General features: G+C 42.8%; 1 protein-coding gene across 1 annotated transcript in view; it reads left to right on the top strand.

Moving 5' to 3' along the window:
• UBA6 (ubiquitin like modifier activating enzyme 6) overlaps positions 1 to 14,394 on the top strand; it is a 2,440,735-nt gene that overhangs the window by 786,748 nt on the left and 1,639,593 nt on the right. Inside the window, exon 16 of the mRNA XM_044060993.1 lies at positions 13,978 to 14,058. Coding sequence (XP_043916928.1) covers positions 13,978 to 14,058 — 81 coding nt within the window. The remainder of the gene's footprint in view (positions 1 to 13,977; positions 14,059 to 14,394) is intronic.

Raw genomic sequence — 14,394 nt, 5'->3', positions numbered from 1 at the left:
CTGGAAAAATTGATATAAAAATAGAACTCAAATTGCCTTCCAGCAATTTAGACATCTTAAAAACCTTGCAAAACTCCATGTCAAACAGGGCAGGCAAGCATACTATACAAGCCTACAAGACAAAACATAACAACCCAAAACATTTTTGGTCATCACTAAATAAACTACTCCACCCTAGCAAGACCACCGCTCTCTCTTCAAAAACAGACAATATGACAGACTGTATCACCACACAGTTTCATTTCTACTTTGTGCAATCAGTATTTTATCTCAGTTTGACATTAATACGTATACCCCCTCTCTCTACTCCGTCCAACCAAAACCACCCACAGTTCTTCAGCTTTAGTCCAGTACCCATCTTGCTCATAATGAAGTTGCTCCTTAAACCAAAAATGACTACCATAGCTGTAGACCAGCTACCATCAAACTTCGTAAAATGCCGCAGAAGTCATAGCTTCCCTGTTTCCATACAAATCAGTAGGTCCATAGCAGAAAGATAAGTCCCATCTCTGTGGAAAAATTCCTACAGCATACTACTGCACAAAGGCGGTACATCAGCAGAGTTTAATAAGTACAGAGCTATAATGATTGCCCCCCCCAAAGAAAAAAATATTAGAGAAATGCATCCATATGCAGCTGATGCAATACTTAACCTTAAATGCAACATGGCGTTAGATCCCACTGTATTTTACCAATTGTGATGACCTACCACTGGATCAGTAATCAGGGATCCTCAATACTCACTGCTGGCACCAGTGGGGGACGTACACCGGGGGCATAACAGTGCACACAGTGTATTTCCGATGTAGCTCTCTTCATCAAGTGCAATTTCCCTTGAGTACACAGAGACCACAGTGAGTCTAGGGCTGGTTTCTCCCTTTTTCTCTTGATCCCCAGTAAGACTCCCACTGGCACAGCTATAGAGTTTAGATCTCAGCTGAGTGGCCAAGCCAAGACCTCCAGCACCCTCTCTGTCCAACCAGTGCTCACAAACACCCACGTAGCTGGCAAACACATTCTTTGAGGTTTGATTTACACACACATACACACACCTGGGAAAGGCTGGCACAGGTTTACTAGCTATGCCCCATTTTGCCCAGATTATAAAGTAGTTATCACTGCTACCAGCCAACTCCTTATCAGCTAGTTTAAGGCCCTTTCCAAAGGGTGTCCAATCTTACTTTGTAATATTAATATTAATACAAATGGTAGTTTGACCAAGAACAAGCCTATTAGGAGTGGCCCACACAGTGTCACCAAATAAATATGCAAGTACTCTCAAAACTTTAAATATCTCTAGACAGATCATCCTTAATGAAAGGTTTAAATATATTTAATAATAAATAATAAAAGAACAGCAAAATACTCTGTATATTTTCACAGTGACATCAGACTTCAAAATCACAAGAACTATTTAAAACAACATTGCAGGGCAGTCTCAAATAAATAAAGAAAACTTTCTAAACTAAGCTTTGCTATATTCCTGACTATTTCTAAGAGAATTACTATGCCATAGAAACTTACTTACAGAGCAAGGCAGATGTTATGGTGAATAGTTCTTGTCATGTCCAAGACAGAATACAGAATGTTCTGTCTCTCTCAGTGTTCTCAAATGAATATCTCAAATATTACTGATGGGATAGCTTGTGGAATGACATAATTTATCTGACTGTATCCCAGGTGAAATCCCCACTGCTGGAAGCTGACAATATTTAACATCTGCCTGTGAAAATACATAGACCTCGGATCTTTGGCAGATGCTGGAAGTCATAAAACAATTACATTCATTCACATTTCAAGAGTAGTAGTTATTTCACCCTAGAGATAATACAGAAAGCTCCCTAGTTTTGCACATTGTGTTTCTGACCTAGCCTATAAAGTAATTTAATTTTGGCTGTTTTTCTGAAATTAACCTCCTGTATTCCAGTTTCCACTGTTAAAATGTATACATTTAAACAGTTACAATAGTGCATGTACATTTCTGTTCTCTTCCAGCAGGGCACAATGTGGCTACATTTTAAGCACATACACGTTATAAAATACCATCTGATATTGTTATTCCTCGTTCATTCCTTGCGCATGGGTATCGGTTCCGACCTCGGAACCGAGCTGGCCATTTTCCAAGCTCGCATCAGCTTCAAACTCTCGAGCTAAACTCTTACCCACAATCCCCCTCTCCCTGTTACCTCAGATTTCGTTTGCCGCGAAGCCATTCGGTCATGTCAAGCTTTTTCTCTTGAGCTAAGTACAGTCAGTTGTTGTTTAATAGTTTTACAGATTACTTTTCTGTCAGAAAAGTTCATATTTTATAGTCTCTTACCCTATTGCATCTAGCATACATAATGTCTTCAGGTTTTTCTGCTTCTTTCTTTACCACTTTTTTACCGCAAGGTGTTTTCTCTTTACCATCGTTGGTAATCCTTTTCCTTTTTCTCTCATACCTTTCGGGTACTCTCTTGTACCATTGCTGGTACCTTTTCTATTAATTAATTTGCTGTCGTGGCAGATAAGAAAGGTAGTATGGGGTTTAAGCTGTGTTCTGATTGTGGACAAAAGCTGCCTACTTCTGATGCACATTGCTGGTACCTTTTCTATTAATTAATTTGCTGTCATGGCAGATAAGAAAGGTAGTATGGGGTTTAAGCTGTGTTCTGATTGTGGACAAAAGCTGCCTACTTCTGATGCACACTCTGTGTTCATTGTTTGGGAGCTTCCCATTTGAATATTGACCAACCCTGTGCTATTTGTGAGAACTTTTCTAATAGAACCTTGTTGCAAAAGGAAAAACAAGCTGTTACTGAAGGGACTTCTAAAATCTCCCTTTTCAGAGGCTATTTCTGGGTCGGAGGCCTCAGCCCCTCCTAGAGCCCATAAGAAAACCTTGGATGTTCCTACTAAGGCTAAATCTTTGCCTTCATCCCCGGCTGGGGACTCCCACCAACCAAAACCTAAAAAGGCTAAAGGTTCGGCTTCGGAGCTCACTCAGTCAGCCCCAGTGCTTTTGGTGCCTAGACCTTCGGCACTGAGGCCTTCGGCTCCATTAGTGATTTCGGCTCAGTTTTCTCCTGCAGCCTTCTGTATATCAGCTCCGAGGGGCTCCTCGGTTCAGACCATTACCACTGTATGGGTACCGACCATTCAGTCGGCACAGACCTTGATCGCGTTGGCTCTGAGATCTTCCCCGGAACCGACGCCTTTATTGTTGACTCCAGTTTTGTCTGTTCGTGCTTTAGCACCGACAACCACTTCGGCACCGATCCCTGTGTTGGTGCAGACCATGACCTCGGCACCGATGACTTCTTTGGTGCAGACAACAGTAGACCAGTCTCTCTCGGCATCGTTGTCCTCGGTGCGGTCAGATGAGATGGGCACCGAGTCTGCCTCTTCTGTGGACAGGTCTGATTCTCCCTCAGCCTCCGTGAGGTCCACTAGAAGCCTTTCCAAACATGATGTGTTGCGTCTTGTGGACCAGGAACTCTTGGCCAGAGGTATCCCACCCCTCAGGAACTATCCTTTCTTGGGAGGTGATCACCCATCTCCAAAGACCACTTCTTATTCTCCTCCTTCATTGCCTTTGAAGCCCATGGATATAGCACAGTCTCCCCCTTCTGCGGTTCCCATTATGGATCTCACTAAGGAACTGCAGTTGCCTTCGTGGCAGGAAAGTTTTGCTACGACCCAGGATGTCAGTTGTGATGCGCATAGTTTGCCGCTCCACAGCCATCCAGGGACTCCGGGTCAGCAGGCTGAGCCACTTAGGGGAGGGGTGACCCATGTCCTAGACATGCACTCCTCTTTGGGTGGACCAGCCTTCCAACTGATGGAGAAGGCTTTCCCTTCTGCTGGTGATACCGGACTGTCTATACCTCCACCCTCCTCTGGTACACTGGTTTCACAAGTCGCACCTAGCGGACACCGGGTGCAAGAGCCGCAGGACATATTCCCTCAGGAATCCCCTTTTCCGCTGTCTTCTCCAGCTTCTCCCACTGAGGAGGTCCTCCAGAAAAGTTTGTGTAAGAGGAAGCACATGGACTCCACAGAGAGTCCCTCACTGAAGAGACAGATTTTGATGAGGGGGAAAGATCCCCTCGGTCACCCTCTGAGGTATCCTTTGGTGATATCCTCGAAATCCTGAAACAGGTGACTGGCAATCCTCTAATCCGACCTCTGATGAATCTGTGTTCCTGCAGGCCTTTCGTGCCCAGCCCCCTTCCTCCTGGGTTACTCCACCTGCCGATGAACTTGTCCGGCTCATCATGCAGCATGCTTGGAAGGCTCCTGATACCGTCAAAGCTATTCCCCGGAGGCTAGATAAGATCTTGTCCCCTCCTGCATCGGATCTCCATTTGTCCAAAGGTCTTCCTCTTGATGCTTTGGTGGTGGAGGCCGCAACAAAAAAGGATCTGTTAGAAGAAGAAAGCCAGACTGTCCATCCACCTAACAAAGAGTCCCGGGCCCTGGACAGGATAGGGAAGCGCACCTTTGCTTCAGCGATCTTTGCTATCAGGTCCCTGAATTATATGACACATTTTACCAGGCTTCAAAGGGATCTGGTTTCTGAGCTGTCTGAAACCTTAGCTGGTGCCGTGTCTGATGAAGTCTGTGACAAAGTGGCCTCTCAGCTGGCCACCATTGAATCAGTATCTAACTCCTGTATACGACTGATATCTCGTGCATCAGAAGAAGCAGCTAGAACAGCTGGTTCAGCTGCGGTCTTGAGACGACACGCCTGGATGCGCTTGTGCAACTTCGCGGAACCCTTTAAGTCTTCCTTTCTTAATGCCCCCATTGAGGCCTCCTTGTTGTTTGGGCCCAAAGTTAATAGCACACTGGCCAGATGTGAACAGGACGGTAAGACCCTTTCTGCCTTAGGTGTCCGTTATTTTTCCTGTCAACGTGCTTTCTCCCGAAACCAAAAGAGTGGGAAGATATGGTTCAAGAAAAATCAGGGTCCTTTCCATAACACACAGGCTGAGTTCTCCCTCACAGGCAGAGGGGGAAACTCGCAGGGAAGACTCTCCTTTCGGGGCAGAGGGGGGTCCGCATAACCAGGGTTCCAGGGATTCTTTCCCTGGTCAATCCTACCAGCGCTTCTGAAGAGCGGCCCAACTCCTTTCCTCTGGAGGTGGTTGGGGGACGTTTCTCCTTGTACCCTTCTGCCTGGCTAACCATCACCACCGATTCTTGGGTACAAAGGATTATAACCAGAGGTTATCATATCCCCTTCGATCTTTGTCCCATCCCTTCAAAAAATCTTCCCGATGTTCCACCCATTCAAAGGGAAGAAGCAGCACTAGAGATAGAAAAGCTGCTAAGAAAGAGAGTCATCCAAATAGTCCCTCCAGACCAGATAGGATCCGGATTCTACTCAGGACTATTTTTGGTGCCAAAGAAAACCGGAGACTGGAGACCAGTTTTGGATCTTAGTGTATTGAACAAATTTGTGAGAGTACAAAAATTCTGGATGGTCACAATACAGTCTATCCTCCCGCTTTTGGAAAAAGACGATTGGATGTGCTCTATAGATCTTCAAGATGCGTACTACCACATAAAGGTGGACAGGCCATCAAGAAGATTTCTGCGCTTCCGTGTGGGAGCCAGTCACTACCAGTTCAGAGTACTGCCCTTCAGACTCTTTACAGCCCCCAGAGTGTTCACAAAGTGCATGGGAGTTGTCACAGCTCACTTGTGACTTCAATGATTCCAGGTGTTTCCATACCTAGATGACTGGCAAATTTCTGCCCCCACCAGACATCTACTGGAAAAAGCCTTGGCATACTCTCTCCTCACTGCTCAAAGGCTAGGCATAACCATAAACTGGCAAAAATCCAATCCCACCCCATCTCAGTCGACAGAATTCATAGGGGTTATCTTGGACACAAAAAACTGCAGAGCTGCTATTCCAGAACACAGAATTCTAAGAATAAAGCAACAACTAATTCCAATCCTTTCAAAGGAAAAATCCACGGCTCACTCGGTTCTACAGCTGTTTGGTTCCATGGCAGCCTCCATCACCATTGTTCCCCTGGCCAGGTTTCACATGAGGCTTCTACAATGGCTACTGTTCACCCAATGGTATCCTTTTCAGCATCCTCTTTCAGCCATGATTCGAGTAACCCACAGGTGCACAAAGGATTTAAATTGGTGGATGACACACAACCTCTCACAATGGTCTCGCCCCTTTTCCCCCAGCAACCCAAGGCCACAATGACCACGGAAGCCTCCCTGATGGGGTTGGGGGGGGCTATGTCAGGGACAGACTGTCCAAGGCACTTGGTCCGAACTGGAGGCTCATCTGCAAATAAATGTTCTAGAGCTGAGGGCGGTGCTTCTGGCGTTGCAAGCATTCCATCCCCTGCTGCCATCTGGGACAATTGCACTTCAGACAACATGGTGGTGGTCTGGTACATCAACAAGCAAGGTGGAACCAAATCTTACCCCCTTTGTCGAGAGGCCATGAGGATATGGCAATGGGCAGTAGCTACCAACCATTTTCTTCTAACAACGCACATTCCCGGGAATTCCAACGTGATAGCAGACAGATTCAGCAGGTGCATTCTTCAACCTCACGAGTGGTCCCTGAATCCCTTGATAGTGGCGGAGATCTTCCACCTCTGGGACCATCCTTGCTGTGACCTCTTTGCATCCCCGACCAACTACAAATGCCGCAACTACTTTGCCCTGATTCCCCCTCCGGGATGATCACCCAGGGACGCTATAGTCCACAATTGGCCCTCGAGTCTTCTTTATGCATTTCCACCCTTTCCCCTCATTCCCCAGTTTCTGAAGTAAGCCCGTCGGTTGAAGAGCAAGGTGATCCTCATAGCACCATATTGGCCTCGACAGATTTGGTTCCCCTTCCTTTGGCCTCACCTACTAGATCGACCATGGATTCTCCATCCAACCCCGGAGTTGATCTCACATCCACAGAACCTGATTCATCCCAACTTGAACAGCCTGAAGCTCACGGCTTGGCTACTCCAGTTCCCTTGATTGCCAGACAAAATGATCTTTCTTACCAGTACGTGATATTCTCATTGCTTCTCATAAGTCCTCCGCTAGAATTACTTATCTGAGCAAGTGGAAAAGATTTACCTGTTGGCTGAAAGATAAACAAGTAGACCCCTTTTCAGCACCAGTGTCGACAGTACTAGACTATCTGGCCGACCTTTTTCAATCGGGTCTATCGGCCTCTACCATTAGAGTTCATTTGGCTGCAATTTATAATTTTCATGAGGGTGTCCAAGATTCCTCTCTTATGTCCCGTAAATTGTGCAAGACCTTCATATAAGGTGTGAATCATCTGAAGCCACCTTTTAGAGAACCTATTCAACCATGGGATTTATCATTGGTTCTACAAGCTCTGACAATGTCACCTTTCGAACCAGGCTCTTCTTGCGACCTCAAATATTTGTCATGGAAAACCTTGTTTTTGGTCGCTATTACTTATTTCCGAGCTTCAAGCTTTATGTATCAAGAGTCCATACTTCATTTTTCATAGAGATAGAGTGTCTCTGAGAACTAATCTGTCATTTTTGCCTAAAGTGATCTCTGAAATGTCCATTAATCAAGCCATTGAATTGCCAGTTTTCTTTCCCAGTCATTCAAACAGAGGAGAGTATTGCCTACATACCCTAGATATCCACAGGCAAATCCGTTTTTACTTAAACAGGACTAAACCCTTTCGTAAACCTGACAAGTTATTTTTGGCCTTTGCTGGACCTAGATTAGAATCTGCTGTTGCTAAGATCACATTAGCTAGATGGTTGAAGGACTGTGTGACCTTCATTTATACACAACATAATATCTCGTTGCCTACTATCATGAAAGCTCATTCAACAAGGTCGGTGGCAACTTCTGCTGCCTTCCATGCCAGAGCTTCTTTACATGACATCTGTGCAGCTGCAACTTGGGCTACGCCTCATACCTTCATCAATTATTACAAATTGGATTTGGCCTCCAGGGGAAGAGCATCTTTCGGTTCTATGGTGCTCAGGAATATCCTTCCATAAGAGCCTCCCAGGAATAGAGGTAGCTGGGGACTCTGTCCCATGCGTAAGGAATGAACGAGGATTAACAATATCGGATAAAGAAGTTATGTCTTACCATAACGTTCCATCTGTATTGTTGATCCTCGTTCAGTCATTACGACCCTCCCTCCTTCCCCCTCCTGTGGTTTCTTTTGGATCTCAGCATCCGATTCTCTTAGGTTATTTGACCAGAGGTAGCCTCTACCTTCTTTGACTTGCAAACTCAATCTGAGGTAACAGGGAGAGGGGGATTGTTTGTAAGAGTTTAGCTCGAGAGTTTGAAGCTGAAGCGAGCTTGGAAAATGGCCGGCTCGGTTCGGAGGTCGGAACCGATACCCATGCGTAATGACTGAACGAGGATCAACAATACAGATGGAACATTATGGTAAGACATAACTTTTTTTTTTAACACACGTCTGCACAGGGTTTATATCAGTCCATCGAAACGGCTGAATATTGAATATCAGATGTTCGAACTGTAAATTTCGAACACTGGTAATCGCGAAGCCACGGTCCACCTTATTCTTTACCAGGGAAAGAATTTGGTGGGCCGTTTCTGTGGCTTCGCAAGTATCAGGACTGTGGTGGGAAGTTACGGGTCGAGTTCAGGTAAGTGTGCGATTGTGTGGATGTTAGTGTTAGGGCATGGGTTAGGTGAGTTAGGGTTAGGGTGCGGGTGAGGTGGGTGTAAGATAGTGAAAGACTTTAGGGTTAGGGCAGGATAGGTGAGTTAGGGTTAGGGTGTGGGTCAGGTGAATGTGCGATAGTGACTGACCTTAGGGTTCGGGTTTGGGTTAAGGTAAGTGGATAGGTAGTAGTGTATGTACAGTTTAGTGTAGGGGTTATATGTAGGATTTTGATTGTGTGTGTGTGGATTGATGTTGTTTTGGTGTGTTTGTGTTGCGTGTGTTTTTCTTGGAACAGTGATTTTTGTCCCTGGGGAAAAAAAATCGCTGTTTTAAGAATTCAATGTTTTTGCAGTTCGTGGTTTGAAGTTCGAACATATGATGTTCGAACTTTAGATGTTTCGATGAACTAATACAGACCCGTCTGTACAGTCAAGTTTGATGTACACGTGACATACAGTTCTAATACAGTTGTAACACAAGCATCTTCTGTAGATCATGTTGATATTCGCAAATGACATATAATTGTTTGCAAAATTCCAGATAGCTGTGCTGTCAGTATCCCCCTTTGTCACACCAATATAATCAACAGAAACTGTGATCTGCTTGTGTCTACCATGCTGTTAGACTTGTCAAAGGCATTTGATACTATTTTGCACCAGCAGCTGTTCATTCAGCTCTCCTCAGTAGGACTTTCATAGTGCTCATTGTCATGGTTTCTTAGTTACCTATCTGAAAGGCAACAAGCTGTTAAATGGCAACAGACCTATTCGTACTTTCAACCAGTCACTACAGGTGTCCCTCAGGGCTGTATCCCAGGTCCACTTTTAATACATTTATTAATAGCCTTCAATTACCATGCTAGTTTAGTTTAGTATGCAGATAATTCAACATTATTATGTGCAAACTCAACAGTAAGTAAGCTCCAAGACATTACTGAAAAAGTCTTTCTCCTTTGTAGAAACCTGGTTCAAAGAATGAAACCTCCTACACAACCCCAAGAAAACTAAATTAATGTTTTTTCTGCAAAAAGTTGCCAAATTTTTACCATAAAGTCAGCAAATAATACTGTTGTTGAAACTGTACCTCACAGTAAACTTCTAGCTGTTACAATGGATGACCGTCTTAAATATGACCAGCATATACTGCACACTATTAAGTCTACCCACCAGAAACTAGGCTCCCTTTACAGTATCAATGAATTCTTTACATATACTGCAAGTAAAACTCTAGCCACCACCTTCTTATTGCCAATTGTCATACACTCCTACTATCCTAACAAACCTAAACAGTACTCAAGGAAAGAAACTTGCCTCTTGCTATAATAAAATAGCTAAATTTGCCACTAGTCTCCCTCATAAGACATACTATTTTTGTAATAAAGCAGTTAAACTGACTTGAACTACACAATTGCCCATCATATTCACAGCTAGCTGCAGCACACAAACTCATTTGTTATACAGAAAAATGTCCTGCCCTAGAAAATGTATTATTGCCCAGCAAGGGGCCTCCGTTCTAGTACAAATTCTTATTCCTCACAAATAAGTCAAATGATGCTGCAGGAGACTTTTCCTGCTTCCTAGTACACTGCTCAACTCTGGAGTAGTATCCCGACACAAATAAAACTCTCCAACAGACTCGGTAGTTTTAAACCACTGCTTAAACATCTTAAACAATCCTTGTCCTGCACATGCTTAAGACTTTGTGCTCACTGTACGATACTCTCCAAATATTCTCCTTAAACAAAATACTCTCAACCTCTCACTGAAATGAAAAAAACAGTTTTTAGACATAACTGCTGCCTGTACAATTCACTAGGTTGCACATAAGCTTTCTCTTTAGTAACTTCTACCTCTGTTAAATCTAAGAATGTGTAAATAGAACTACTGGATGTATAATTGTAAATAGAAATGGAGCTACTCAGTGTTTAACTGGAACTTGGTATAATGCAGTGTAAGCAAATGGAGCTTTTTCTCCTTGGCTCCCCAGGCCTTTGCTGAAAATGGGTATTACCCAGACAGACTTTTCTCATGAACAAAGATGAGTAAGTAAATAGAGCATTCCTCCTGCACCAGTCACATGGGCACCCCCCTCAAAAAAACCCTTTTACTTAACATAACAGGGAGAAGGGAATAATCAAGTGGTCTCTTTCTGACGGTTAAGCAGTCTCAAGAGTTATTTAAGTAGGAATGAGTGGGGATGAAGTCCATATATGGGGGATGCAGTGGGTCTTGACCCTGTGATGTATGACTATTTGTCATGATGGTAAGCAAATGAGGCAAACACTGTGGGATGTGCTTGTAGCGTTCATGAGGTGTATATTTAGACTGAAAACTGTAGGGGATAAATTGCATATTTGAGGCTTCTTGTGGGTAGCTCATTGCCATTTAAAGATATATACCCCATGTGTTATATTCCACATTTTATAGTTAGAAAATATTTTGTGTACCTTGTGAGGCATGCGTTATGTTAACTGTGATAATTTTAGATGAATCTTAACTTTATACTGGGCATGTCATTGGCTTTTTGCAACAAATAAAAAAAATAATGTTGTACATATTTGAAGCACAACTTAGTGCACATTCAACGTTTTACTATCTTAAGTGTAAAATTGTTCATTTTTTTTGTCTTCCTTAGTGGTGTTCCAGGTCAGAATACTTGATAGGACTGATGCCTCTCAAAATCTGATCATCTTTTTGGGCAGTTTTTAGTGTATTACATCTTTTTTGGAGAGACAAATAATGGAGACCATCTATAGCCCTTGAGTTTCACAGTTTTCACATTCTCTGAATTGCACCTCCTGTATTGTCCTAGTATTGGGGTGTCAAGCATCCTTCCTAGCCAGGGTCTTCCAGGAGTGGCTTTTCCCCACAATCTGCTGTTTTCAGCAGAATAAAGGGAGGATCACCTTTGGATGCACTCTCCTCCTTTTGGCAAGGAAGATTTCTCTGTATATTTCTACTGAGGCCTTGTCTGAGCATTCACAGAAGAAGCATAACTTATGCTTGTCAGTTTTGGGGCTTGTTAAGGGTGTTGTTTTAGGCATGAGAGCTTGCAGCTCAGGTACTTGCCTTGCAAATGTCAGAGTAATAAGCAAAACAGTTTTCTAAGTGATTAACTTCAAATCAGCCTGATAGGCATGTTCAAAAGGACAAGAAGTCAGTTTTTCAAGAGCAAAGGGAGATCCCAAGGAAGAGGAGAAATTTGCTTTTGAGGAGGCCTCGTTTGACCACAAAAAGAGACGAAAGAGGGGATTCTTGGGCAGGCAAGCTGAAATGACCACAGGATGCACCTTGACAGATGCATAAGATAAACCACTGTTGAGTAGTTCACCAAAATATTTCAAAAACAGAGGGGTAGGTACCACACTAGACCCCTCAGTTATTTGTTAGATGCCATTTAGAAAACATCTTCAACTTGTAAATGTAAGATTTTCTACTTACGGGTTTTCTTGCCTTTGTCAGTGCCTGCTGCACATCCTCATGGAACAAGGGCCTAAAATGTATCAAGATAGATTCATCCAGGCTGTCAGTTGCAGTTGCTCTAAAATGGTGTTCCCTTACACTGTGTGAGCATATCCAGAGTCTAAGGAAGCTTATGGTAATTGCTCTTGGCCAATTCCATTGAAAGGGAGAACCAACTTTGTCCTGGCCAAAAGGGGTCACCAGAATAATCTTTGGTAATTCTTTCTGAATCCTATGTACTATCATGAGTATCATTGGAAAGGCTGGAAATTCATAAAGGAACATTCCCATCTGAGGGAGCAAGAATGCATCTGACCTCCAAGCATGGGGCTGCAAGGATGGGCTCAAATTTATTCAAATACCTGTTTTGAAAGGAGTTGAACAGATCTATTTCAGGTGTTCCCCACATCTTGTCCAATTCTTGGAAGACCTTTGCCGTGAGTTTCCACTCATGAGGGCCTGTCTGGGATCTGCTTAGTCTGTCTGCTGCTGTGCTTTGCTCTGACAGGATGCAGGATGGCTGAAGCATCAGAGAATGCTGTAAGGCTAGCTCCAAGGCCATCACTGCCAACTGGCAAATAGGGTATGACCTTGTACCTCTTGTTTGCTCAGGTACCAACATGACTGTGGTGTTGTCTGTGACCACTATGCTTTCAAGTCCCTGAAAGTTCAGGAAGCTTTCTATTATGAATTCAATACGTCCCTCACAGGTAGGGTGAAAAGTTTGTCTTCTGCTATGATAGTACATCTGATAATGCATGACCTTCCTACTGGTGAGTAAGACCAGAAGGAAGACTTTCTCATGAGAGGCATACTCTGCAGAGTGGAAATTGTTCTCTGTTTGAGCAGAGAGGGACCAGCGGATCAGTCCACATTGCTCTGTTCTGGGGCATGAGACCATCAGGATTCTTTTAGCTTTGGTGCTAAAACTTCACTGGGTCACAGAAATGCTTTCCTTTATCAATAATCTTGTGTGCAGAAACACCCCTCTGCAGATTCTCAAGCAACCTGCCCTTGGTATGTAAGTTGCAACTTGTTTCTGTCCTCCCTGCTTTCTTGAATTTTCCAAGTTGTCCTTTGAACTCCCTTGCCTAAGTGGCACCTTTGCCATTCAGTTTTTATTTTTATTTTAATATTTTAATCTATATATATATATATATGTGTGTGTGTATATATATATATATATATATATATATATATATATATATATATATATAAAATGACATTTTTCTCTGTGTAAGTCATAGAAAATTTATTAGCATTTACAACAACACAATTCATAACTATTTATCTTGTGAAAATCTTTTCTTTATGTAATAAAAGGTTTACGTTTACAAGGAAATCAAATGAATAAAGGTATTGCTAGATGAAGTGTACAGGGTACATAAATTGATTGAGATACAGTAGGAAGTGTTACATTTCCAGTTGCTAGTTTATGATAGCTGGAGGCTGTAGTATTTGTTGGTAAACATAATTGGCCAGAAGGAACCCAGCAGAGAGACAGACTGTCATATCGCTAGATACAAAGAATTGCACTGTTCTGCCACAGAGTCATTTTGGATTCTCTGTAGTCTTAAAAATTGGGAATTCTGCAGAGACAAGCCGTACGGTGTCATTTGTACCTTCTTTATGTTGCACAGTGTTTAACTGTTTGATTGAGAAGTAAAGTTCCTTGCATGTTTTCCTTGCTTAAGTAGTTTTGCAAATGTGTTCATAAATTCACTCTAAGGTACAAATCAGTGCTCATTTTAGAGAACAGACCTAATTAACTTGACATTTTACATTGCAAAAAATTCCTGCCTTTCAAGCGTATTAATATTTTCTTACTTATAAATCTGTTGTGTTTTCTCTTATTAGGTGGGGTGTGGAGCCATAGGCTGTGAAATGCTAAAGAATTTTGCACTGCTTGGTATTGCTAGCAGACAAGACAAAGGAATGGTAAGAATTTTTTGTTATATTTGAAACATTAAGATTTGACCAAAATGTGATGCCCTGAGACATTTAACACTTATGGGGTCCTGTGCCTTGGTAAATAGTCTTGTGTTTTTATCAATTAAAACGAAATTATGATATCCATTGAGTGCATTAATACATTTGCAAAACCAAGATGGTTTCCTGAATTGCTCATTATTGTTGTAATAGGTAAGGTTTACTTACAGCTGGATTTCCAACTGTTGATGTGGTCTGTTAGAATGTGGGATGGACAAAGTGAGAGAGAGATTTCTCTATTTAATAAACTGCTGTGCAGTAGGATGTATATATTCTGCATCTGGT

Source organism: Protopterus annectens, chromosome 2.part0 (assembly GCF_019279795.1).
Source record: "Protopterus annectens isolate FY-2018-M chromosome 2.part0, PAN1.0, whole genome shotgun sequence".
Taxonomy (NCBI): domain Eukaryota; kingdom Metazoa; phylum Chordata; order Ceratodontiformes; family Protopteridae; genus Protopterus; species Protopterus annectens.
Note: the sequence above shows the minus strand (reverse complement) of the source record. Positions and strands in the feature narration are given on the sequence as shown.